This window comes from Cetorhinus maximus, chromosome 11, assembly GCF_964194155.1.
Source record: "Cetorhinus maximus chromosome 11, sCetMax3.hap1.1, whole genome shotgun sequence".
Lineage (NCBI taxonomy): Eukaryota > Metazoa > Chordata > Chondrichthyes > Lamniformes > Cetorhinidae > Cetorhinus > Cetorhinus maximus.
In genome coordinates this window covers 53381221-53396595 of record NC_135889.1, presented here as the reverse complement: position 1 = coordinate 53396595, position 15375 = coordinate 53381221, and the positions used below count along the sequence as shown (strand labels likewise).

Sequence of the window (15375 nt, the reverse complement as noted above, 5' to 3'; positions counted from 1 at the left end):
CTTCGAACACTGTACCCATTCACTCATTCAGCCATTTACACACTCAGCCAGTCACTCACTCGCCTACTCATTCATTCACTCGGTAGCTCACTCACTCACCCGCTCACTCGCCCCCTTGCCTGCCTGCCCCTGTCCCATTCATTAAAAGACTTGAGCCCTATATAAACGTACCTGAATATGCTGCTGCTGTAAAAAAAAAAGTCACGTATCCTCTCCCTTCCTCCCTCTCCTATGCTTGCTGGAGTTACCCTGGAGATGCTGCACTACCCTTTACTCCTTCAGCCGGGATTAGAAAATATGGCTGAAAATGGGTAACATCGGTGGGAGTAAACTTGTCGGTGGTGGCAACGTGCCCAGCCTTACCGCTGACTGGAAGATCTTGGCCAGAATTTAATTTGAGAAGTCCAAACTTAACAAATGGCAGCGCACAAATGCTCCTGAATTAGTTGAAAAACTTGCTCAAATTGGAATCTGTTTTGCAGGAAAATCAGAAGCTACCTGCACAGCAGAAAGTGATTGCTGATTTCATGTCAGCTTCAGTCCCAATATAAAGCAGGACAGTGACAAGTAATAGATCAGCCATTGTCAAAGGCTGGTGCTGATGGGAACAACTCTTTAAGGCTAATATATTGGATAGTGTTTGGCTGAAAGGAGCGTTGTGCCACTTCATTGGGGGCACTTGGACACCTAAACAGCTCTATTGATCTTTCAGCCTGTGACCTTACACAGGGAAATGGTGCCTCTTACTCCGAGTTAGGACCACTGAAGAGAAGCTGCTGCGCCCTAGAGCTCAGCATCCACAATGGCAGGGGCAGCAAGCAATCCAGGACCAGCATCTGGAGCATTCAGCCTAGAGAATGACATCTGTACACAACAGAAGGAATGGCTGAATGGCTGCATTGAGAAGATTTTGCCCACTACACAGGGCCTACAGGTCAAGGGTCAGCTTCCTTAACCTGTTAGAGCAAAGGTTCTGGATGTTGCGTCAGGTGATTGCAGACCACTGCACCCTCCTGGAGAAAGGCCCAAAGCCTGTAGGAGCAGGTGGCCACCCTTTGCCCATGGTAATGAAGGTTACCATCACCTTGAATTTTTATCCAGGCTCGTTCCAGTGCGCAGCCACTGACATCTGTGGGATTTCACAATCTGCAGCCCATTGCTTTATCTTTCAGGTGATGGGAGCGTTGTTTCGGAGGCCATCCCTGTACATCAAGTATGAAATGGCTGTAGGCTTGATGTCAGTGATAGGATTTCCCCCCAGGTCCAGGGCATCACCCAGATGGTGATCAAGGCTTCATAAGATTGGCCAGGTGTACTCGTTAATCGTAAGGGCTTCCAGTCTAAAGTGCAGCTGGTATGTCACCACTCCAAGGATCCTGTGGGAGTGCGCAAACTTTCCAGGGAGCTACCATGACACCTTTATCCTTCAGAAGTGTAAGGTGCCTCAGCTCTTCACACCTCCACTCTGCCCCAGTAGGTGGTTCCTGGGTGACTAGGGATACCCATTGAAAATCTAGCTGACGACACCAGTGTATAACCCTACAACGGACACAAATAAGAGGTACAATCAGAGTTCCTAATAACTAGGGCCACAATAGACTTGCTTGAAATGTAGTTCTGATGCCTTGACTGACCTGGGAGCACCCTTCAATATGGGCCGGCAAGGGTTTCACAGAGAGTGGTGGTGTGCTGCACCCTGCACAGCATGGTACTTCAAAGTGGAGTAGAACTAGTGTGAGAGGAAGCTGGGGAGGCACTGATTTCCTCTGAGGAAGAGAATGAGGAAGGCTGCCAGTCAGAGCATCATCATTCAGGATGCATCCTGCCATAGACCTGCATACTAGGGATCCTTGCACCTGTGCCATCTGCTATCCTGCTGTTCTGTAGAAGCACATTTCATCCCCTTCCTGCAAAACAAAGCTGACTGCTGTGAAGAGCTATCAAACCATTATATTCTCCACCTTGCATTCTCATCCAAGAGTCTCATGCCACTTTCATACCTCCCCATGTCCAATGTGCTCTGAGGCACACCACACTGGGATCCAAAATCTCACTTAAGAAAAGAAGTCCTTTTGGGGTTGCTGCATTTGGGACTTCCAGCCCACTAACTGCCCATGCACTACCTCCGCCAATAGAAAGTAAGCAGGAAGCATGCTATATTTATTTACATTTTTAAATCCCCTGTAATCCTGTGGAATCGGGAGGCTGCCCAAACAGCATGGGAGTTCACAGTTCTAAGAGTGCTGTCACATTTTCCCTACAATTGGGGAATGCATCCATGATTAGTACTCCTACTTAAGACTCTTAACGTCTACTGTCACTTTTGAATCTCTCAGGCCTGGATTTCATTCCATATTTTTGAGAGGTAATTTTGAGAGTTTTCACTCTCAGTGGGGAGTGGTGTCTGCCGCAGCACTTATTGGAAATCCAAGGCATGCACCATTCACAATCTTCTGTCTATTAATTCTAATGGATAAGGAAATCTTGGTCAGCACATGTCTAAATTTCCAATATGTTCTGCCAAGAGGCTAGGCTCACTGCCAAGAGCATGAACTCAGAAGGTTACCTTTCTAGGTCCCCAAGGACACTATTCCTCCCTGCATGCCCCTCTAACTCACAGATAAGTTCTCTGCTGAATAATAACTGCTGTTATTCATGAAATGAAATGCAATAAAAATGGTTTGTAATATTAAGTACTATTAGTGTAATTAAAGACGCCTGAATAAATGGACAGTTTGAAATTGTAATCAGCTATTTTGCAGAAAACAAGAGATTGAGAAATCTCTAGAATTTTTCAGGTGTCACGTGGCTCTTAAAATGTCTGCCATGCACACTTTTAGAGTCTGTGAAAATGAACCAGGTACTAGTGCTATTAGTTTAAAATGGAAGGAACCTACATGTTGCTACCTAAAGTGCAGTGTAATACTAATGAAGCTGTTGAGGATAAATGTTTGATTACCTCTCAAATAAAGTGCTTACTAGAATGCACTTAAGTTATATCAAATCAGAGAACAGAATAATCAATTGGTAATTAGATATATTTAGTTAATGTACTGCAGATGTATAAGAGACCTTGTAGAAAATTAATATGGATTAAATGACATTCAATTTAGGTCAAGGCAAGCAGGTATATATGAATGGAAACAGTGTGCATGTGGAAGGACAATCATTGTCTGTCATCACATGCACCTGGGAATAATTTAATCAAGTCCAGCATTGTAATAGTCACAGCTTCAAGCTGTTTATGTTGCTTACACAAACAGCTTGGGATATTTTGCCCAGTAGGTGTTTAGAAATCAGCTAAATTCCTTTTGTTTGATTTAATTATGTAAAGCACTCTTTAGTGAGATTCTGTTCCACAGTTGCCAGCTACTTTCATGTACCTTGTCCAAATGTACCTTGCCTAAATGTCATTCTTCATATCTGAGCCTGAACAGTCATTGTTGAGTGATTATTCAGCTGAGGAGGGCATCACATCCATCCCTGTTGTTGCACTTGTCTGATATGTGTGTTCTAGGCTCACTGAACAAAACTAAGAGCAGAGACCCAAGTTCATCTTTCTCTCCCTAACCTAGGACATTGAGGCCAATTGCAATGCTGCAGCTGGCACTAAATAACATGGCACAGACCAGGGTTGGAATTTTCCAGCCCCACTGTGGAGGGACTCGCCGCAGGGGAGGTACCAAAAGTCCGTTGACTCTTGGTGAAGCCGGACAATCCTGGCGGTGGGCAGGGCTCTTTGGGAACTGGGCTGACCGATCCTTTGTCCCCTTCACTGTCAGGGCTGACGGCCTGAAGGTGCTGGGGATATGGTTCGGAGGGACCGGGGCATGCGTTAGAAACTGGAAGGAGCGAGTGGCTATGGTGAAAAGGAAACTGGGCATGTGGGAGCGACGCTCCCTCTCCATTGCGGGTAAGAACCTGGTCATCAGGTGTGAGGTACTCTCGCTGTTGCTGTACGTGGCGCAGGTCTGGCCCATTCCACACTCCTGCGCGATGGCGATCACTCGAGCCATCTTCCGCTTTATCTGGAGGTCGAAAATGGATCGTGTCTGCAGGGACGCGATGTACAAGCCTCTAGATAAAGGGGGAAAAAACGTGCCCAACATCGCCCTCATACTGATGGCCACCTTTGTGTGTGGCTGCATCAAGCGGTGCGTAGACCCTCAGTACGCAAACACCAAGTGTCACTACGTGCTGAGGTTCTACCTGTCCCCGGTGTTGCGAAGGATGGGTCTGGCCACGCTGCCGCGGAACGCTCCAAGTAGTTGGACCGTGCCGTACCACCTGTCCCTGGTGGAAAAATTTATGCAGAAAAACACCTTTGACCACAAGTCCATCAGGCAGTGGTCAGCACGTAACGTCCTAGAGGCCCTGAGGGAAAAGGAGAGGGTGGACCCTGTGGGATGGTTCCCCGAGCAGACTGTCAAAGTCATTTGGCAGAATGCCTCATCGCCAGAACTTTCCAACAAGCACCAAGACGTAGCTTGGCTGGTGGTGAGAAAGGCCCTCCCCGTCAGATCCTTCCTACACGCCAGGAGTCTCACCCCCTCTGCACGTTGCCCTCGAGGTGGCTGTGGTGGGGAAGAGACCGTTGTTCACCTCCTTGTGGATTGTGCCTTTGCAAAGAAAGTCTGGAGAGAGATGCAGTGGTTGCTGTCGAGGTTCATCCCGAGCAGTTCTGTGACACAGGACTCTGTGCTCTACGGGCTGTTCCCAGGGACACACACCGAGACAAACATCGACTGCAGCTGGAGGATCATCAACTCGGTGAAAGAGGCGCTTTGGTCTGCCCGAAACTTGTTGGTCTTCCAGCACAAAGAGTTGTCCCCGACCGATTGTTGCGGACTGGCACAATCCAAAGTCCAGGACTACGTGCTGAGGGACGCACTAAAGCTTGGGGCAGCTGCCGCAAAGGCGCAATGGGGAAGGGTCGCTGTCTAAGACCTTTCTACCACAGCGCACCGAGAGACTGGGAACTGTTTAGAGCCCCTCGGGCTGTACAGATCAAAATGAAAGGCTGTAAATGATTGTAATATTGTTTGTACTGATGCACCTGGTGATACATTTTGTAAAAGTTTAACCTGGATTGTACCCTTGTAATGTCGTTTTTGAAATGGTTTGGAATGTGATTGAAGATATTTTATGAATAAAGTATATTTTTACAAAAAAAAAAAAAAAATCCTGCCCCAGGAACTGAATCAGAAACTTCCGGGTGTGTAGAATAAAAGCAAAACTGCAACTTCTAGAAGCCTGAGTACCGAATTCTGGAAAAGTACGACAGGCCAGTCAACATCTGTAAAGATAAAAGTCAAGCTATGATGCTTTGGATGGTGCAGCATTTGCTGTTTTCCAGCAAATTTGCTTTATTCTTCCCTTTGAACTTGGCTCTTCACTGGGAGCACTGAATTTCCTATTTGGCCTTTCTATCTATGCACACTGAACTGTGAAAAGATGAGCACATCCTGCATTAATTATTCTAGTTTTTTCAATTCCATAATGGAACTGGTATGCTGGAACAAACGTGAGTGCTGACATTTTTTCACCATATTCCTAATTTTTTTTTGATTTACGAGGTGGTGCAATTCCATGAGTGATGGTAACCCTCTGATGCATTGCCAAAGTGCCATTCTTTATCTAGATATTAAATGCTAATTTGTTATTTAACTGTAGGCAACATCACAGGAGATGACACCCCCTTCTCAATCAAATCCATACCTGTATATTTGTAACAACATCATTGGAAATGTCCACTGACAGAAAAACTGGCTTTTTACAGAGGTTGCTATTTGCAAGATTTTGCCACCTCCTACCAATTTCTAAATAAATAATTGTTGACTGAAATTTTCTGGCTCTTAACACTGCACCTTATTAAAATCTGTATATCCTGTCATTCTTCCATTCAAAAGTTCTATGTCAGCAGTTCCTCTGAGGATTTCAATGGTAATTGTGTCAACATCTGGAGACATCTCTTTTGTCATGTTTTTAATCAGATTTTCCCATTAACGTGACAGCCTGTGTCACTGCAGTTCTGGCTCTGAAGAACTATCTCTAGTCTCGCAAATGCCCCCTTAAACGACCAGAGTGGAGTTGATTTAAGCAGATGAGTTAACAGAATTAGTGGCTCTGATATTAATCTTAAAGCGGTGCATGTGTGGGTGAAACCCAGAAGTCAAGTCAGCAGGACAGAATTTGAAATTGCAACTGAATTGAAGCAATAATTTTGAATTCTGGTTTTTGCGTCTCCAAGATGCACAGTAGGGATGGATGATGCACACCCCTATGACATTATCTTCACTGCAGTTTAAAGGGACATTATGCAAATGGAAATTGGAGGAGTCAGTATGTGTTATGATCACTGCTGCACATAGAGCAAAGGAGCACCTGGGCCTACAGATGTACCCCTGGAATTACTGTCAGGTAGTCAGGGCAGGAGTGACATACCTTTCCCTCAGCAACAGGAGGAAAAAAAACCTACTGCTCTTGTTAAGAAAGTGTGATTGAAGGTGAAGAGCAGGAGGACTGTGCTCCAATGCCAGAACTGATTTGCATGACTTAACTAAGTCTGGAAAATTGAGTACAGTTTTTGATGCATCCTCCTCTTGTGTTTTAAGTCCACCAGCCTTGCTTTTTGTTCTGCCAAGCACACTCCATCACATCACTCCTCACGCCCACTCAAATTCCAGGAGCATGCAGCTTTCACTTTCACTGCTCTTCAGCACTTCCCCATTTATCCATTCACCATTGTCACTCACCCCAGTCCTTATGCAATGTGTGGTCCATTTGGCTGATGGTCACTCGCACAGAATGCACTGCATCTATTGGGTGAATACCTGACCTTCACTCGCAGTTCTGTTTCTCTCGTCACTTGTAGGAGAGGATTGTGCAAAATACAAGTAAGAAGCAGAGGACTGGTGGTGGGCTGCCACAAATAGTCCTGATCATGGATGCAGAGGTGGATTCCCTGGAGATAATTGGAAAAATCTGAGTTGCAGTCTATCAGAGATGGAGAGACAAGGAATTTACATATAGCTGGTTACAGAATTACTAATATCTTTGACACACACATGCTGACTTCATTTCATCAATGTCTGACCTATGGAAGACTGAGTATGGCAATGACTCTGCCATGATTAAATCATATTGCTTTTGTCTTCTACGGTCTTTGTGCATTGAACACAGATCTTAGGTCATCCATAAGAATGATTCCTCAGAGGATCTCATTCCTTCTGAGGCTGCATCATTACCAAACCTACAGCTGTGCACCAGCACAGATACTTGCACTTCACTAAATTCACTTCACTTAGTTTTAACCTGGTGATTCACAACTCGCAAGTGAGCATGAGCAGACACTGGTGGCAAGGGCAGCTTTGGTGAATCCAGGTTGGGGAGAGGCATAATCCTTTCCAAACTTTATTCAGTGGACATAAATGCTGAACCCCAGAGGCTATCATTGAGAAGAAGAATTCTCCTGCTTGCTGTGGTCCTGCTTGATTGCTGCATGTGCAGTTGATGGCACTGTGAATCTGTGGGAATTCAGCCGAAGAGGTGAATCTGAGTGTCCACTGGTTCTGGCTATTGTGATCACAGAAGGAGTTTATCTAATTCCTGGACATAGAAGACAATCCATCCACCATCTGGTTTATGCATGTATATGCCACAGACTGAGTGCCTTGATATATCTCAGATAGTGTGCTGGAAAGAATCAGGGGGAAAAGTATTGAGGGCCGTGGTGATTTTCCTGCGACCCTTGGCCCCTGTCTGTGCATCTCCCTCCTGTGCACATTCTATCTGTGCACTTGCTGATCCCAGCACAGCACGTCGTCACTGTGATGGATAGTGATGGTCTTCCTCTTCTGATGTGCTGTCAAACACGTTCAATGTGCCTCTTGTCCTGAAGTTATCACTTTGAAAGCCTCCAAAGTTTAGAAAAATCCACAACTACACGAGCTCTTTGGCAAAAGTTTGTCCAATAGGCAACTGAGAAACCAGCCGTAATAAGAGAGATTTTATTCCAATGGCGCAATGACAAGTTTAAATACTTGTGTTAAATACTGAAGTGTTACTTGTTCTAGTCTGTGTTTTACCCAAGTCCTGGGAAACCCATACTGGAGACGATAAATTTAAAGAATTGAAAAAGACCTCATTAACATCATCTTCTGAGGATACTAATTGCGTAAGTACCCGACCACCTGCATTAATTAAAGCCCCAGCTTCGGTGACTAGGTTATTTCTGACATCCAAACTTAGCCTCATTAAACCTGGAGGTGGCCGCGTTGGAGTTGATTTATGGTCATGATTTCAAGTCCATTTATTTTAACCTCCTACCTTCCTCTAGATGCCCCGTACCTGGGGGTTAAAACTCTTTCTCCCCCCCACCCCACACCCAGAACCGCAAGCTACCACTCTCCCCACCATAGGGAATACATTTCATGCAGTTGGTACCAAATCTGCCCCATGGATGTAATTTTCAGGCCATCCTTCCGCCCCTCTCATGTTGCTTTCAGGCCAAAGGCTCCCCCACCTAAGGTAGATTTTTAGGTTCATTTTAGACACTGTTGTGGACTCTGTTGCCATTGTTATTTCTAATACAGTATTCCATGTTCTACCAGCCTCTTGTGTACAATAAAAATCTTAAACATTTTTGATCATCCTTTTGGTGACAAATGTATGCCCTCTGCTTGCTGGCTCACTATAGAAATAGATTTTTATCATTTACCTTATCAAACTCTCCCATAAGTTTGAACACTGCCCAGAGAAGTGAAGGCTGAGGCAGAGGAACCATTTGAAATCTCTGTCATGTTCTGTCAGTCCACCTGAATTTGTCCTGGGAAATCTTTAACGGCCCTCTGAAGCCTTTTCTCTTCTCTGATTCCTAACGTGACTAAACCAGTTTTTACAGCATGTACTATAGACTTTCTCTGAATCTTAAGATAAAAGCTAAATACTGCTGATGCTGGAAATCTGAAATAAAAACAGAAAATGCTGGAAAAACTCAGCAGGTCTGACAGCATCTGTGGAGAGAGAAACTGCATTAATGTTTCAAGCCCGTATGACAGTTCAGCGCTCTGAAGAAGGGTCATACATGCTCGAAATGTTAACTCCACAGATGCTGTCAGACCCGAGTTTTTCCAGTATTTTCTATTTTTATTTATCTGAATTTCAGTCAATTGCTCTCTTAAAAACACGATTGCAATGATATGATTCCAAAAATGTTCCCCTTTTAATGCTATTATACACTAAACTATGTTTTCTGTTTTAAAAGGGGGAAGTCAGAGATATTATAACACCAGTCTACTTTGAAGCATCCTATTCCCTGGGGAAGCACATTGTAACGAATGAATCCACAGATGCTTTCCCTCCACTCCAACCTATTTTACAAAAAAAGGAAAACCAAGTGAATGGAGTCAAAAACAAGGTGTGCACACAATGATATTTTAAACCATCTAACAATAAAGCTGAGGACCTTTGAATAGAAATTGTATGTGTCACTCTGATATCTGAATGTAATTCAGGGTTAGAGGGACCAATCTAGAGTCATGTCATCCTGCGCCTGAATTCCTCCCTTTGAAAGTGAGCTAGGTACCAATTTGGCAATCACAACATCTGAATTATGCTCGTGCCAAACGCCTGTTTCAGGACCCATCCCAAATTAGACAAAAACTGAGCGGGGCATGTTGGGAACTGGCATCCGACCAGTGATCCTTAACGAAACAGCCAAAAGCCACTGAAGAGTTAAGCTTACGTACCTGAATATGGTATCAGTAAGAGCAGGAATATTGCTTTTGCCTCCACAGCACTATTGTGAGCTGTTGTTGGCTCGTGCTCACTCTCCTTTTGTTCACCTTGCTACGAGAACCTCCATTGAGGGTCTGTGTTCATCCTCCACTTTGCTAGCCCAATATTAGAACCACAATACAACTATCGCCCATTATGTGGAGATAATGAGTATGTGCATCCTTTCCATAAAGTTCATCTATTATTATATAGCCTCAGAGATTAGACAGTTATAGCTTTGAAATATCCTTTATCATAATAAGGTTTGTTTTTGTCTAATGTTTCTTTTTGCATATTGGCATTCACTCTTACACCTGAATGTTACTTTTATGAACAGACATATTTTGAACGATTGTGTGCGTTTGAAGATTGTGCTGCTAACCTCCAGGTTTCTGGAAAGCTGGCGCTGACAGGGTGGGTAATGCATTATACAGTTTTCATTAATTCTTTTTAGGATGATCTACCTGTTTCCATACATATTTTGGTATATATTACAACTGGGTGGAGACAGATGTTAGGTTAGGACTTGCCCTTTCCTTCCTACTCGATTGTTTGAAACAGATTTTTTTTGTAATTTGAGGATGAAGGTATCAATTCAATGCCTGCACTTCACCATTTACCTGCTGATTGCAAAGGACTCAGTCTGACAGGCTTTCTTGAGTTTAAACTCTAAGGGATTAATTTTTATTGAACCTAAAAACCCACCCGGGTAAATAAGTAAAAAAAATTAAAAAGGTAAACGCACGTCCTGGCCTTCATTGAAACATGGAAAATAGGGGCAGGAGTAGGCCATTCAGCTCTTCGAGTCAGTTCCGCCATTCAGTGTGATCATGGCTGATTCTCTATCTCAACGTCATACCTCTGCTCTCTCCCCATGCCCCGTGGCTCCTTTAGTACCTACAAATCTGTTTGTTTCCTTCAAAATATATTCAGTGACTTGGCCTCCACAGTCTCCGGTGATAGAAAATTCCACAGGTTCACCACCCTCCTGAGTGAAGAAATTTCTCCTCATCTCGGTCCTAAATGGCCTACCCTGCATCCTAAGACCGTGTCCCCTTGTTCTACACCACCACCGCCCCCCTCCCCCCAGCCAAGGGAAACATCATCCCTGTATCCAGTCTCTCCATCCCAGTCAGAATTTTATATGTTTCAATGAAATCCCCTCTCATTCTTCTTAACTCCAGTGAATACAGGCCTTGTTGACCTAATCTCCCCTCTTCGCAGCACATGCATACACAAACGCATGCACGCATGCATACACAAACGCATGCATGCACACACACACACATATATGCAAAATTACAAGTTGTACAGTAGAGGAGGTTAACTTTTGTCCAAATTAAGATGCAATGATAAAAGGCAAAAAAATAGAGAGTTCACTGTTTGAGTCCTTCATTGTTGTTCGTGGTTGACGCAGATTTGAGGCAGTCCTGATTTTTTCCCCTGGAAACGCTGCTTTGAGGTTTTGGGGTGTCCTCCAGAACTTCTCTGTCTGTTGACCCCAGCATGATATAAGTAGGCAGAATTGTTTTTGATTGAAACTCTCTCTCTCTCTGATATATTCAAAATGTAACAGATAGGTAAGTTTAGCTGTCTCTACTGCCTGCTTTCTCTCTCATCCCTTCTCTTAGCCCACTGAGCTAAAACTCACCTGAATTTCTCTAGTTAAACATTGGGAAAATAGAACTGTTGTCTTCAACTCCCCCACAAACCCTCATTGCTGATCAGTTCCCATTCCTTACCATTGTCTTAGACTAAACCAGACTGTTTAAAATCTCGCTGTACTAACTAAGGTCGTTTACTTTCAGCTCCATAGTTGTTCCTACTCCTATTGGTGCCTCAATCTGCTTAAACCCTCATATGTTTATTTCTTGTCTTTAGATTTGACTATTCAATGCTCTGGATGCTATCCTGTTTTCTACCCATAAAAATATTCAGATCATCCAAACTCTGCTGTCCAATACTAAGTCACACTCAAACATCAAGCCTACCTTAGATGACCTACATTGGCTCCTGGTACCCAAACCATCACTTTTTAACTTTGGTCCTCATATTTAATTTCCTTTATGGCTTTGCCCCGACCCCTATCCCTCCAATCCCCATCTTAGGGTTCCTCTGATTCTGTGCACCCCCTCCCTTTTACCCTATGGTTGACTGCTGTGCCTTCAGCTGTCTAGGTCCTGTTCCCAGGAATTCTATTCCCATACACCGCTCTCCTTCACTAAGGTGGTCCTTAAAATCCAGCACTTACACCAAACTTTTAGTCCTCCTTTCTTATATTGCTTTCTTTGTCTCAGTTTTATCTTTATACATCTTAAAATGTCATTTTTTAAGGTAGAGGTGCTATATAACTTAGAGTTGTTGTTGGTGTTGAACAGAAACTTGGCAAGTAGAAGTAGAAAAATACTGTGTCACATGTAGGCTTTAAGTTCCTCCGACGGTGGATGTAGGTTAACTGTATAATTGGTGAAGGAAGATTTCTGTGATGTTTACAATTTCTGTGGGGAAGGGCTGAATCGATTGCAGAATGCTATATTCATATTGACCCTTTCAGAGAATTTAAACTTTGAACAGCTTTCTGCTGATCCTTCCCAATGCTGGATGACAGTAACTAGTCCTATTCACCGTTGCTACTGCAGTAATGATTGGAAGAATAATATGACATTATCCACTCATTACCACCTGGTTTGAATATACCTGCTGACATCTGGGTGATGAATTTAGCATCTGGCATCACCTCAGACAGAAAATTATGAGAATAGCAACAGCAGCAAGGAGCCAGTAAAATGGCTCACTCCCCAATTTTATGTTCCTCTCTCTTTAAGTTACAGCAAAATCCAGCATACTGTAACTAAAGAAGAAAATCCTTCCTGTATATCTTGAAAGATTGTGGAGTCACATTTTAAAAAACAATTCTAATCATACTTAATGTCAGTTGGGATTTAAATGTGCTCACAGAATCACAGAATTGTTATGGTGCAGAAGGAGGCCATTCGGCCCATTGCGTCTGCACCGGCTCTCCAAATGAGCATTATGACTCAGTGCCATTGTCCAGCCTTTTCCTCGTAACCCTGCACGTTGTTTCTATTTAAATAATCATCTAATGCCCTCTTGAATGCCTTGATTGAACCTGCCTCCCCCACACTTCCAGGCAGTGCATTCCAGACCCGAACCACTTGCTGTGTGAAAAAGTTTTTTCTCACATCGCATTTGCTTCTTTTGCAAATCACTTCAAATCTGTGCCCTCTCGTTCTCGATCCTTTTACAAGTGAGAATAGTTTCTTCCTATCTACTCTGTCCAGCCCCCTCATGATTTTGAACATGTCTATCCGATCTCCTGTAGCCTTCTCCTCTCCAAGGAGAACGGTCCCGTTCTCCAATCTATCTTCATAACTGAAGTTTCTCGACCCTGAAACCATTCTTGTAAACCACTTCCCCACACACTCTAATGTGATCACATCCTTCCTAAACCGTGGTGCCCAGAACTGTACACAATACTCCAGCTGAAGTCTAACTAGTATCCTATATGCATTCAGCATAACCTCTTTGCTCTTGTACTCTATGCCACTATTATACTGTATGCTTTATTAATTAACTGCTCTCTCAACCTGTCCTGCCACATTTAATGACTTGTGCATATATACACCCAGGTCCCGCTGCTCCTGCGCAGACTTTAGAGTTGAATCCCTTATTTAATATTGTCTCTTCATGTTCTTCCTACCAAAATGAATCACCTCGCACTTCTCTGCATTGAACTTCTGCCACCGATCTACCCACTCCACCAATTTCTCAAAGTCCTTTTGAAGTTCTACAATGTTCTCCTCACAGTTTACAATGCTTCCAAGTTTTGCGTCATCCGCAAACTTTGCAATTGTCCCCTGCACACCAAGATCTAGATCAATAATATATATCAGGAAAAACTGGCCCTTGGGGAACTCCATTACAGACATTCCTCCAGCCTGAAAAATATCCATTAACCATTACTCGCTGTTTTGTATTACTTGGCCAATTTTGTATCCACGTTGCTGCTACTCTCTTTTATTCCATGAGCTATAATTTTTCTCAGTCTGTTGTGCAGCACTGTATCGAATGCCTTTTGGAAGTCCACGTACATCACATCAACAGCATTACCCTCATCAACCCTCTGTTACCTCTTCAAAAAAATCCAACAAGTTAGTTAAACACGATTTTCCCTTAAGAAATCCATGCTGGCTCTTCAACCCACATTTTTCTATGTACCTTCAATTCTACCCCAAATAATTGTTTCTAGAAGCTTCCCCACCACTGAATTAAAACTGACTGGTCTGTGATTGTTGGCCTTAGCCTTACAACCTTTTTTGTACAAGGGTGTAATGTTTGCAATTCTACAGTCCTCTGGCACCTCCCTTGAGTCCAGGGAACACTGAAAGATAATGGCCAGTGCCCCTGTAATTTCCACTCTCACTTCCTTCAATATCCTTGGATGCATCTCATTCGGTCCCGGTGCCTTGTCAACTTTAAGTACCAACAGTTTATCCAATACCACAGCCTTATCGATTTTGAACCCTTCTAGTGACAGAGTTTCATCCTCTGTCATCATGGCCTGGGTAACATCTGCTTCCTCGGCAAAGTATTCATTTCACACCTTAGTCATGCCCCCTGCCTCCATGTGTAAATCCCCTTTTTGGTCCCTAATTGGCCCTACTCCTTTTACCACCTTTTTACTATTTATGTGCCTATAGAAGGCTTTGGGATTCTCCTTTATGTTGGCTGTCAGTCTTTTCTCATAACCCCTCTTTGCTTCTCTTATTTGCTTCTTCACCTCCCCTCTGAACTTTCTGTGTTCGGCATGGTTCTCGATTGCATTTTCCACTTGACACCTGTCATAAGCATACTTTTTCTTTATCTTAATTTCTATCTCCTTTTTCACCCAGGAAGCTCTGGATTTGTTTGCCCTACCTCTCCCTTTTGAGGGAATATACCTTAACTGTGCCTGAACCATTTCTCCTTTGAAGGTAGCCCTACAGATTTTTTCCCACCAACCTTTGGTTCCAGTCTATCCAGGCCAGTTCCGCTTGCCCCAGTGAAGTCGGCCCTCCCCCCAGTTAATTATTCTTACTCTGTAACTCCTGTTACTCCTAAACCTTATGATACAATGATCACTGTCTCCTAAATGTTCCCCCACTGACACTTGATCTATTTGGCCCACCTCATTTGCAAGAACCAAGTCTAGCAGTGCCTCCTTTCTTGTTGGACTGGACACATACTGCTGTAGACAATTCCCTGAACACCCTCTTAAGAACTCTTGCCACTCCCTGTCCTTTACACTACTACTATCCCAGTCTATATTTGGGTAATCAAAGTCCCCCATCATAACTACTCTATAATGTTTGCACCTCTTTGTAATTTCCCTGCAGATCTGTGCCTCCATATCTCTTTTCTCCCCCCACCCCCCCGCGACTAGTCAGTGGGCTATAGACTACTCCGAGCAATGTAATTGCACCCGTTTTGTTCCTAAGCTCTAGCCAAATTGATTCTGTCCTGGAACCCTCTGGGGCATCCTCTTTCTCCAGGACTGCAATGATCTCCTTACCAATACAGCCACCCCTCCTCCTTTGC

The 15375-nt window shown here is 43.8% G+C and overlaps 1 protein-coding gene across 1 annotated transcript in view; it reads left to right on the top strand.

The window, feature by feature from the left end:
- itga4 (integrin alpha 4) overlaps positions 1-15375 on the top strand; it is a 163540-nt gene that overhangs the window by 81964 nt on the left and 66201 nt on the right. The window contains exons 16-17 of the mRNA XM_078551939.1: positions 9266-9418; positions 10115-10191. Coding sequence (XP_078408065.1) covers positions 9266-9418; positions 10115-10191 — 230 coding nt within the window. The remainder of the gene's footprint in view (positions 1-9265; positions 9419-10114; positions 10192-15375) is intronic.